We start from the raw sequence: 12,477 nt of genomic DNA on the forward strand, positions 1-12,477 counted from the left end.
CCGAGTGGGTGAGCCACAGCGCAGCTACTTCTCTTCTCCCAGCCAAGGTGCGGCCACGTTTGCTGCAGACGTGCGCAGCTGTAGGAGGTCATATCGAGGGCCCCTCCTGCTAGCATGGGGCAAATCACAGCAGGGCATCCCAACCGGGGCATGGTCACGGACACAACCTACAGGTGCAACTGGGTTTCCCAGCATTCCTTGACTCCATTTGAGCACGAGGTGTGTCTGTACGGAGTTCTAGACCATTCTATCACATGTGTGGGTTCACAGAGCCAGCATCGCCATCACGAAACTGGACAGTTCCCACACCCGAGGACCCTCCTGTTGTCCTTTCATAACCACCACCCCCCGCCTCCTTCCCACACTCCTCTCCCCGCAGCCACTTTTTATACAACTGGCAGTGCTGTGAAGCCGTCAGAGGTGAGCTGTGGGCATGGAACCCGGTGGGAGTGCGACAGAAATGGTCTTTATCACAGAGTCACCGGAAGCGCGAAGAGACGGGCTCTCGGCTCACGGCTGAGGGCTACACCGCGGAGCCCGCACCCACCACTCTTCTCCCCGACGGCATATGGAGCCTCCTCCATGCAGGCCTCCCGTGGCTGGCACAAGCAGAGCGATGAGCTGCGCTCCCAGAGCCAGGACCCTGGGCCCGAGCCCACCCCGTCCCAGAGGAAACAAACAAGCCGGCTTGTCAGCAGAGGCCTGCTTCTGCTTCCAGGTCCGGAGTGAGTGCAGACACCCTGAGCCCCTGGCGACACGGTGTTTCCAAAATAGGCTTCTGTGCTCCAGGCTCGGCAGCAAGAAGGTGTGGTGAACCCTGCATCTCCAGGAGGGGACCAGAGCACCCCAGTTCATCCCATCCGCAGTCCCTCCATGCACCCCGAGCTACGCTAACAGCAGCAGCACTGACCCTACACACCTGCCCCTTGAGGTTTCAGAGCCGTGGTCCCCAAACCGATGCCTACGTTCAAGTCATGTTTCCCATCTGGCCCTCTTCCTGAGCCCTAGAGCCCTACGTGCACCTGCTGCCTCCCAGAGCCCTGGGGTTCCCCACGGGTGACAAACCCGCGACCCATCCACTCGTCACCACGCCCTCCGTCTGTTCCTCCAGCTGCCTCCGGCCCAGTGAGAGGCGCCACGGACCCTGGCAGCCCAGGTCACTTCCCTGCTTCCCACCTTCTCGCCACCACTGTCATCCACCGAGCCCTGGCGGTCCTTGCTAGCGCACAGCTGTCACATCCGTCCCTCTGCCGCCTTCACACCACACGCCAGCGCGGCTCATGGGACAGCACGGAGATCACCGCGAGAGCTCCCCAGCGGCTTCCAGTGCCCCATGACTGATCCTACACAGTACACTCACGGCACACAAATCGGACCACGTCACCCTCTGCAGCACCTCCCCCATGCCCTCTGGATAAACTCCAAATTCCTCACACGGAGCATTTGCTGTGTGTCTTCCCACTGTGGCGCTACCTGCCCAAGTTCACACAGCAAGCAAGAGGGGGCGCTTAGATGGGATCCCAGGTCCCTTAGAGCTAGGACCCCCGACTCACACACTGGGCTAAACCTGCTTTTTAAAGGCCCTTCTGCACTGGGCCCTGCCCGCCCTGCAGCTCCCGTCCGTCTCCAGCATCTCCTCGCTCCCACTGTGCCCTGTTCCTCTGCCTGAGGCCTCTGTGCTGAACCCGAAGTCCTCCCTGCGGGCCAAGGTTTGAGATCTCACCGGTGCCCCACAGCCTGCTGCACTTCCCCCACTGCACACCCCCAGACAGAGCTGCATCCTGCTTCCCTGATCTCTGCAGTCCAGGGCAGTGCTCCGTAGAGGAAGCACTAACACCAGCTCGAGTGAGTGACACAGAGGGCTCGGTCCCTGAATCGCACAGGCATAGAGAAGGAAGAAGGATGCTTCTGAGCAGGAGAGAGTAACCTCTGTGTTATTCAGTCCTTACAATGATCCCGTGAGGCAGGTAGTACCCCGTCCGGTTTACAGCAGAGGAAAACCAGAGGAATCAAATCCAAACGCCCACCTTCCCTTTCAAATTTCTCGCCACTCTCGGATAACCTTAATCCTCACTCCACACTTTACTCGGACTTCCTTATTCTGTACAAATGTCCTTGTCCTGTTCCTAATCCAACCAGGACATGTTACCTCTAGTTCCCGAGTCCCCTCACCCTCCTCCTGGCTGTGACAGTTTCTCAGACTCGGCTTGTTTTCGATGACCTTGTCAGTTCTGAGGAGCAGTAGTCAGGTCAGCTGGGATCTGGGTGATGTTTTTCTCATGTCTAGACTAGGGTTACGGTGTCGGGGAGGGAAACCACGAGGCCATTTCCATCACGTCCTACCAAGGGCACGGGCTATGGCATGACTAAGCGCTCTCGGGGGCTCCCCTTCCTTACTCTGCTCTGAGGAAGGACATCACTAGGGCAGCCCACATTTTAGGACTGTGTGGTTATGTGCCCCCTCCTTGAGGCCAGAGTGACCACATAAATTATTTGGAATTGTGCACAGGTTTGTTGACTTTCCCACTGGTTTATTTAATCATTCACTTAGATCGGTCTAAACTCATGAGTATTTATTTCATTGGGTTGTAACCCAGTGTTACTGTATTGTGTTGCTTGTCTCAGCTTTAGCCACTAGGGGGACTCTCGGGGGCTCCTGTGCCCCTTGGCAGATCTGACCCACGGTACCCTCCATCCTACCCCGCCCTGGCACTTCTTTTCTATTTACCTTGTGTAGTTTCTGCCCTATTTCTACAATCAGCTGTTTTTTTCCAAGAAGCCCTGGTTCCTTTTATGAGAGAACGGTATTAGAAAACAGTATCTGGGAGCTAGGTACAGATTACTTGTAAGTACAAAAAATAAAAATAAAAAATCCAGTGTAATTCTCAACAGGAAATATGATTGTTTTATGAATCCTATAGTCAGATATGCTGGTGCTGCCTGCGCTCATAAGCCATGGCCAGGACTGAGACACCCCATTCGGGACTGAACCTGTGATGCCATCTCCTATCTGCTAACGAGGTCTAGACACACAGAACAAGATGACAGGACAATACACAACCATGAGCACACTAGAGAACGGTGTTTTCCCTCTGCTTTCAATCTCCATAGACATTTAGTGTTCTGCCCTCGGTCCTGTTTGGTGGTAGTTTTGAATCTTCTCTGACCACTTAGCACGGACCTGTACAAGTGCAAATATTTCCATACTTTGAGGAAAATGGAAAGTCTTGAGTGACTGTTTCCATAAAGTCTTTAAACAAAAACATATTTGTCAGGTAACAACAGACTTTCAGCAGACACTGTGAAGGACTTGGACAGACTAACGAAGTATACTAGTCTGGTCTGGTCTTAGATCTCTCCATTTAGATTTCTTTTTTTCAGAAGATATTGAAACTGAGATTATTCTATTCCACTAATCAGCATTCCTTCTTTTGGATGCTTTGAAAATAAATAAATCTAAAATGTATAATATACAGTGAGTATAAACAGGGCTGAATGGGAAAATAACCTGCTATTGGGGCACCTGGGTGGCTCAGTCAGTTAAGCGTCCCACTCTTGATTTTGGCTAAGGTCATGATCTCAGGGTTGTGGATCAGCCCCATGTCGGGCTCTGCACTGAGTGTGGACCCTCCTTGGGATTCTGTCCCTCCCCTATACCCCCAGAACACCTGTGCTCTCTCCCCATCTGATAAATAAATAAATGATAACCTATTACTTATTCTGGATCTAGTAGAAGCATCTGCTAAGATAAGTTCATTTTCAGAACTTGTCTGAATGGTTGTGAGCTATTTCAGCCAGCCTGACAGAGGACAGTTCCTTATCTCCTTGCCTCTCTGCTCTCTGCAGATGGCAAGCAGATCTCTTTCCTGCACGTAATTAAGACAGGAAGGTAACACGTGATGTTACCTGAGGCTAGAGTTTGCCTGATTTCAGCAGAAGCTGTGAACTCTCGCCTTCAGGGAACGGGAACTCTCACACTGCCATCTGGCTGACAGACGCTGTAAGGTGCCCTGTGACTTCAAAACCTCAGGATTTTAGGAGCTAAATTATGGTAGGGGAAAAAGATCTTGGTCTTAGAATTCATGAAATAGGTTAACAACTAAATTTGACTATTACCACTGTTTAAAGACAAGAACACTTGGACATACTCTAGGAAACCTCACTTCCACTGTATTTTTCTTTTACTTTCAACACCAAACAGCACTTCTTATCCAGTATATCCGGGTCTCTCCCAGAGTTCACAGCTCAGCACTCTCTCCCCTGTACACTCAGTAAGGAAGAAGCTTGCTCTAAACCTCATGGGCAGGTTTTCCTGAATTCTTAACAGCTTCGCCAAAGCGATTAACCAGGATTAGCTACGCTCTCTACTTGCCTGTGGGGTAAACCACTAGGGAGACCGCTCGAAGCCCGAGAAAGAGGGCAGAACTGTGGCCCACAGCACATCAGCCTCCAATTACCCCGCAGCTCTTAACACTCAGACCGTCAGCATCTTTGCGCGAGCCCGTGTTCAATAACTACGTCAGTCAAGGAGCAGTTAAACGCGACACAGGAGGTCTCACTTAGATCATCTTATGTAACTACTTGTAGAGAGTCAAGAATCTACCACTAGAAGTTGCCCACCGGTCTGTCCACAGATGCAGGATATGCTGAGGCACATGTACCTCGGTGTGTGGGGGGTGGTGTTCACGTGGGTTAGTGCCGGCCTGTGGATTTGTGTCTAAGTGCGTGTGCACAGTGAGTGAGTAGTGGGAGGGAAGAGAAGAAGAGGTAAAAATCGCAAGAAATACTCAACATTTAAAAAAAAATTAGTACAAACATATACAATTCTATTTTGTAGGTTTAAACTCTTCTCATTTGAACTCACCTTTTCTGGAATGTTTTGAGTGATGATGTCCAAATGTGACAAAACGGATAAAAATGTACAAATGCTTGTTTTAAGGTTTTCTTCACACTGAAAAAAAAAAATCAGATAAATCAGTCACTCAAGGCTTCCTGTGCCGCTGTGAGGCCCATGACAGAGCCCCATGTGAGGCGGGCTGTGACGCAGCCCCGGCCTGGGTGGGGACCTGGGATCGCAGACACAGAAGGGAAGTAACTTCCAGTGGCCAAACACCGACACCCCTGTCAGCAGACACCACAAGGCAGGATTAATTTAACTGTGGAGTAAGTGGTACAGCCAAGGGCGTGCTCACCCCGAGGAGGCACGGGCGGCCCAGGGGAGCCCGAAGGAAACAGAACAGGCGAAAAGGGAGTAAGATGCACCGAGAGGGGATGGGAGGGCAGAGACAGGCTCCGAAGTTAGACGGGACCTTGCAGACAACTTTAGAGCCAAGGACGTAAAGCTATGTAGGTGTTCAGCTGGGATTCAGAGACCTTCCCAATTACAGGGATTTGGAAGAATACATCATTCTAGTGACAATCAACTGAGGAACCCCAGACAGACCAGAAAGGAAAGAGACTACAGACACTATCATCCGGAAACCAGTCCAAAGGCTGATCAGATGATTTATTCAGCTACTGAAGGTCTTCTACGTGCCAAGTACTGTGTCAGAAATTGTGGAAAACAAAATTAGATAAGGTTCCTGCCTCCAAGGAGCTTATTCTGGTGGGTTGCAACCAAATCCACAGTAAGTTAAATTTCCAATTATACCAAGCACTATTATTCACATGCTACAAAAACCTCTAATAAGGGGATCCAAACCACCCTTCCTTTAAGAATTGACACAAAGGATGTGTGGACTGAGATCTAAAGGGAGGGAGACAATTCTGCAGATGAAGAAGATAAAGGCCATTTTAGGTACAGGGTACAGCATGTGCAAATGGCCTGAGCCAGAGGACATGTGAGGAACGTGAAGGCTCAGGAAAGGTCAGACTGCCACTGCGGCCTCTGTGCCTCGAGGGACCCCGGCCCCTCCCACCTTGGGAAGCTGGGTCACACCATCTGCTTTGGCCCATGAGACATCAGCACGCAGGACACAGCCAGAGGCTGAGGAAGCACGTGCATACCATGACGTGTCGTCCTGAGATGCTGTTGCTGGGGATCCTGAGGCACCAACACAGAGGTCAGCCGCCCTGCTGGGCACACGCGGAGAGAGCCCGGCCACCACTGCTCCTCCCCCGACTGCCGCTGGGGTGACCAACGTGGAAACCGTAGCCCCAGCAGGCTCCACGCAGTGCAGAACCACCCAGCGGGGCCCACGCAACCCAGAATCGTGAAAAACATTAGAACACCACTTTCTACACTCACGGGTTCCGGACTGTTTGAGCAACAGAAAGTGGAGCCTGGCACAAGAGAGATGTGCAGACAGGGATGGTGGCACACAGAGGGGCTGGCGAGGCCTACCATCACCCGAGACCGGCAGGCCATTCTGAAGACCCTGGGTCTTTATTCCAGAACAGTGTGTGAAGCAAGCGGCTAACCTGACCAGACGTTCACTCTGAAAACCCTGCTCTGGCTTCTGTGCGGGGAACGGACTGAGATGGAAGCAGGAGTGGAGGCAGGTAGCCCGAGGGAGAAGGCCGCAGGGGGAGGCAGGGGCCAGAGAGCATGGGAAAAACCCTCAGACGTGGAGGTCACGTGAAGCACGAAAAGCCGTAGGGTGTCCGGGTTGTGTGACTGTGAGGGAGACGGTCCCGCGTCTGGGGAGACGAGAAGGCCCCTGGAGTTCTGGATGCTCTACAGCCATTCCAGGAGGAGGTGTGCCGCAGGCCAGCTGGCTTCTGGAAAGGACCCAACAGTAGATATAAACGTGGCTCTACAGGCTGCACGGGCTCCATCGCAGCCGCTGAACTCGGCCGCTCGGCACACACCTGGCCAGACCCCAGGCGAGCGAGCCGGCCAGGCTCTACTGCACCCAAACCACGAGGTCCGGTCTCGCCGCGGTTTGCCGGCTCCTGGCTTCGCCCGCAGGGAGGACGTCCGGAATGGAAGCGGAAGTCGGGGAGCCACTGCTTCAGGGAGGACAGGAGTCCTGGTGATACGACAAGGACAGAGGAGGCCTCGCCGGGAGAAGCACAGACATTCACTAGCTGAGAAAAGGCTGGAAGGAAACGGAGAAGAGGGGACAGAGGGACAAGAGGACCCCAGAGAGCACGTCACTGAACCGAGATCAAGCAGGTCGTTGAGACATCAAGAGTGTGGACGGGCTGAGAGAAGCAGCTTGACAACGGACCCCGGAGTGTGTCCTCCGCGAAGGACAGTGCGGACGGCAGGGTGGGTGGGAGGACGCGGAAAGCCTCCAGCAGGAGGTCTGACCAGGACCATGACGTGTGAGGCACAGGGGCGGGGCGGGAAGCGCGGGGCACATGTCCAGCAGCAGCGGAGGAGACGTGGGCACGTGGAAGCCACAGGCTGAGGAGAGACGGGGCACAAGGGACGCTGAAAGCACAGGGTCCGAGAAGGCCGAGGCAGAGGAATCGGAGGAAGGCAGGAGAGCGCTCTTCGACACAGGACCCGGGTCTCTACGGCACAAGGAGGGAGGAAGTCTCGGACGGATACGGACACGGGCAGACACGTGTGACCGCTACGGAGGAGGTAGAGGTGTTCCTACATTTGTTTTCTTAAAAAAGTAAAAGTCGAGGTCATCTACTTCTGATAAAGGAAGAAAAGGGCGTAGTGTTTGCCATTTTTTGGGCATCCATCCTGAACCCCTTCCAAGTTCAGAGAATTCTCCCCCGCTTAGAGGTCTGTGGGAAGCTGAAGATACCGGGTACATCCCTGTTCCCAGTCTTTGTGCAGCTGAAGGGAAGGCACCAATGCTTGGATCGGAGGCATCTACCCTGAACCGCAAACTGTGAGGGGCAAAGCCCCCCCGAGGCGGCAGGTGGACACGAATGGTGATGGTACCCCCCTCCCCCGTGGGGTAAAGCAGCATCCCTACCGGGCCAGCTCCACAGTGGGGCTGTAGCTGCAGCCCTGGGAGCCGCTGAACCTCCTTTATTTCCCAAGCCTGATTCTGCCCCGAATCTGGGCATTCCGCATGCCTCCCCATTCCCTGCTCCTGCCTGCCCTGCTTGCTTTAAGGATCCCTTTCTGATTCATTCAGAAGCTGTTTCATTTGTTTACAAGGAATACCCTTGAGAGGTGCCCACAGAAAGGATCTGAAGACAATACACAAGGTCTGAAAGCTCTTTAGGAGAGAGAGACTGAGCTAAGTAGAAAAGCTTCACAGAGTAGGGGCATTACTGGGGGATACGGGAGAGTTAGGACGTCTCAGAAAGACACCAGAGTCAACCTGCCGTTGCTGAGACATTCTGGGGTGGTACCCCCCACTGGGGAGCAGACAAAACAGATGACATTAGTGAAGGAACAGATAGGAGCAAGTCAAGGAAAAACAACAGGAGTATTTTTCTTAATTCCATGGACACGAGAAGGGGAAAGGGGTATCCGATAAGGAATCTTGGAATAGTGAAAAAGAACACAGCTGTGGGAATGACACAAATGTCATTTCTTACCACTGTGACGAATCACTCCCTGTCTCTGAACCTCAGTGTCTTCATAAGTAAATTATAAAACAAAACTAAACAAAAAACGGGCTGATCTGGCGTTCAGGATTACCAGGAAGCGGCTGGAGCCGCGGCTTTACAGGACAGCCAGGTTTCAAGCATGGAGACTGGGAGAAAGGGTGACGGAAAGGAGCCCAGCATCAGGGGAAGCTGCCCTCATCAGTCCGGCTGCATGTGGGGATCTGCAGGGGTTGCGTGCGAAAGCCGGGCTGCTGGCCGGGGGAGCAGGCAGCCCCGACGGGGTCCCCGAAGCAAGGGGACTGCAGAAAGAGAAGCACTGGGGCTAATGGGTGATTCTTCTTGTTTTCATACCGATAGAGATGAGTCTACTACAATACAGACAGAGGCATTCTTGGATAGATCTCTTTTTCATTAGAATTTTTCTTACTTGAGTACAGCCGACACACAACGTTGCACGAGTTTTAGGGATGCTAGTTTGTGGTACCACAACAAGTTTATATGCTGTGCTGTGCTCACCACAAGTGTAGAATGAGTCTTAAGATCAAACCCAGCATGAGGGTTGGGAAAGGAAAGGGAACCCCGTGAGAGGGACAGGGACGTCATCCACCTGACGGGGAGGGGGCCACGAAGGGCATGGCAGCGTGCACCACATCAGCTGCCAGCGTGAAATGTCAGGAAGGGGAAGACCAAGAAAAAGGCTGTGTGTCGCTGCGAAAACATCCTCACCAGTGACCACAGTGGGTTAAATAAAGCAAGAGAGGAAGGCAAAGACCACTCCTTGCGAAGTTTAATATCGACGCACCTCAGATATACTGTGGGCTTGGCTCTGGACCATCCCAACAGCGAGTATGAAAGTGAGTCAAAGGACTCTTGACTTTATGATGGACATGAAAGTGATGTTTACTAGACTGGAGGAGACCAGTAAGTGTTCAACAGAATTATGCCTCGAATGCAATGAGAAAAGCTAACCATCATCTGAACTTTTGACAAATCATAGTCACTGATCACAAACCACCATAACAAATAATGAAAGTGTTTGACATATTGTGAGAACTACCAAAATGTGATAGAGAGCCACATGGGGAGCACATGCTGTTGGAAAACTGGCACCAACAGACTTGCCTGACTCAGGGCTGCCCCGAACCTCCCACTGGTCAAGGACGCAGGGTCTCCGGGACGCGGTCAGCAAACCATCGCAAACGCTGTGGTGGTGCCGAGACACGGCTGGACAGAAGAAAAGTCAACAGAAGAGTAAAGAGCGGAGAGTAAAGTCCCCAAAAGAAAATACAAGTAAGGACACAAGGACAGATGGGACAAAGACAACATCTTCCGATGAAACAGGAAGAAGACATTCAAGAGGAGATACTTGGAGGAAGGAAGGGTCTTCATTCTCACAGCAGCAGAAGGCGAGGTCGTTGATGTGAAGAAAGGGAAGGGTGTGTTTGGGAACCAACAGAAGGCATTCAAGGCAAGTAGCAGAACACGTGTTTACAAACACTTCCCCATTTGCCACGAAGCTGCAACTGCAAACCCTATCGCTTATCTGTTCCTTAAAAACGATTTTCAGGATATAAGAAAAGTTGGGCAAAGGGCAATTAGGGGTGTAGATGAGGGTACACACAAAGTGAGACGGGTTCTTAGCTGGTGATCCGAGCTCCCTTTGAGTCTCTCGCCTGTGCTTGTCTGAAACTTCCCTACTAAAAAGCTCTCTGAAATGTAAAGATTGTATTTAATTTGTCATCATTCTTATTTCTAAAATCAAACAAAGACATTGCTTGGTAAAAAAGGATAGAGAAGGCTCTCGTTTCTTTTTCTTTTTCTTTTTTTGAGGGAGCGAGTGAGCGAGCACACACACAGGGAGAGAGAGAGAGAATCCCAGCAGGCGTCACGCTGGCTGTGAGGCCCGACATGGAGCTTGAGATCGTGATCATGACCTGAGCTGAAATCAAGAGTCAAACATGTAACCAACCAAGCACCCAGGCTCCCCTCTTACTTTCTAACATAAGCCTTTCCATCTTTATTTTCTTGGAATAGAGGCTGATAACACAAGACGAATGCAGGAATTTCTGCCTTTTAAATTAACTCGGATCTTGCAGAACAGAACTTAGGAAATCAATACATGGGAACAGGACAACTGCCAATCAAAAACCAACTATTAAAATGAAACCTCCCAGCATAACCAAAATATTTTAATTCCAAAAATTCCAAAAAATCTCTTTTACTTACATAAGAAAAGCAATCCCAGAACTTCAGCAGAAATTGAGGAAATTTATGAAGAATCAATATAATAATCCATTCTATGAAATATTTTATGGATGCTTGATTATTGATGAAACCAGCCTGGAAAATCTTGTCAATAATTCTATTCAAGAAATTCTGAGAAAAATAAAGTTCGTAAATTAAACTGGTAGGTTAGGGTTAATAACTTTTATTTCATCAAGCTACAAATCATCATAGAACACTGTGTAAGTCTAAGCTGACCACCCTGTTGATCTGATACACTCACCCATCACAGGAGGATTCCCACCAAAGCATCCCCTGGGGCACATCACAAGATGATTTCTTTTTTATGGTGGGAACAATAAAGATCTAGTCTTGCAGCAACTTTGGAAAATAGTTCCTAATTATAACTTTCAAAAGTTTTGTTTTTTTTTTTAACTTTTTGTTTTAGTTTTTTGTGTGTGTGTTTGTTTGTTTGCTTTTTTTTTGTTTTTAGGGAGCTCTATGCCCAGCTTGGGGCTTGAACTCACAACCATGAAATCAAGAGTCACCTGCTCGACTGAGCCAGCCAGGTGTCCCAAGACAGATTAAAGTTTAATGTAAATAATTATCAGATCTGTAACTCTCTCAACAACCCTAAAATCTGTTTACTGAAATACAATGGTGAGGTACTGGGTACTTTACACTTTCCTTGGACATTAATTCTATGAGGAGGGTTATTACTCTGTATTTTTACAGGGGAAAGATTCAGAAAAGTTAAGTATTTTCCTCAAAACCTAGCAGGTGGCAGAGTCCAGATTTTAACAACCATCTGCCAAAATGTCACGAGCTTAAACCTGGAAACGGAGACCGCGAGGAGACCAGCGAGGCCCGGGAGAAGTGGGTGGTCGCCGCCCATACAGCCCCCAAGACCCGGGGCGCGCACGTCACCCTCCTTGCCCCAGGCTCCTGTTCTGGGGAACTGGACATATATCCAAGTACCACGTAAAACTACGTACATAAGATCTAAAAACATAAGATCTAAAAATAGTACCAGGTATACTCTTTATTTTCAAGAACAATCTATCTTTTAACGATTTCTAACTGGCAGAAAAGGAGCAGAGCAGCTCACCTACAGGCCTGGGCAGCGCGGTAAGAGGTGGCGTGGACTCAGGGAGGCCCGGTTTGTAACTCCAGCTGCGCGGGCCGTGTTAGGTCACAGGCAGGCCCCCAGCTCCCTGACTGCGGGGCCCGTGGACAAAAGAGCACCACTTGTGCCTGCCTTGAAAGGCCGTGATGGAGGGGAAATGCAGACACCAGATATGACAAGGTTCTCAGCACCGGTGGCTTGGCCGGACAAGCCGGTGCTCAACTTCCCGACAAGATGCCGCTGCCGCAGGCCCCCACCGGCCAACACGACGCTCTCCCCGGGGCCTCCCCAGTCCAGGACAAAACATGCTGTCAGTCATTGAGCCAAACGTCCCTAAAGCACTGCTTTCAAATGCATTTCAGAGTCTGAGTGTGACATGTGCAGGATTTAAAAAATCAGATAGCATGACGAGGCGTCTGACGGAGATCAGCAGCCGCACACACGCATGAACACTCCTCCCCAGGAAGAGCGCGCTCCGCCATTTCTTCTTACATTTGCCGAAACAACTGATCTGGCTATACTTCTGTACTTGCAGTTATTGAACTGTTTCTCTCTTACAGATAAGGCCTCGTGAATTGAATTAAAAAAGAGTTTGATATATTTTTAAAATTCTCTGAAACATTTCAAAGAGGAGGGGAGGACAGCAAGAAACTGAAGTCCAC

General features: G+C 50.6%; 1 protein-coding gene across 5 annotated transcripts in view; it reads right to left on the bottom strand.

Moving 5' to 3' along the window:
- Positions 1 to 12,477, bottom strand: part of TARBP1 (TAR (HIV-1) RNA binding protein 1) — an 82,151-nt gene that overhangs the window by 14,732 nt on the left and 54,942 nt on the right. For all 5 annotated transcript variants that reach the window (XM_032311824.1, XM_032311823.1, XM_032311827.1 and 2 more), the window contains exons 22-23: positions 10,693 to 10,842; positions 4,865 to 4,951 (exon numbers count right to left, since the gene is read on the bottom strand). In XM_032311824.1, coding sequence (XP_032167715.1) covers positions 4,865 to 4,951; positions 10,693 to 10,842 — 237 coding nt within the window. The remainder of the gene's footprint in view (positions 1 to 4,864; positions 4,952 to 10,692; positions 10,843 to 12,477) is intronic.

The sequence above is a fragment of the Mustela erminea genome, chromosome 14 (assembly GCF_009829155.1).
Source record: "Mustela erminea isolate mMusErm1 chromosome 14, mMusErm1.Pri, whole genome shotgun sequence".
NCBI lineage: Eukaryota > Metazoa > Chordata > Mammalia > Carnivora > Mustelidae > Mustela > Mustela erminea.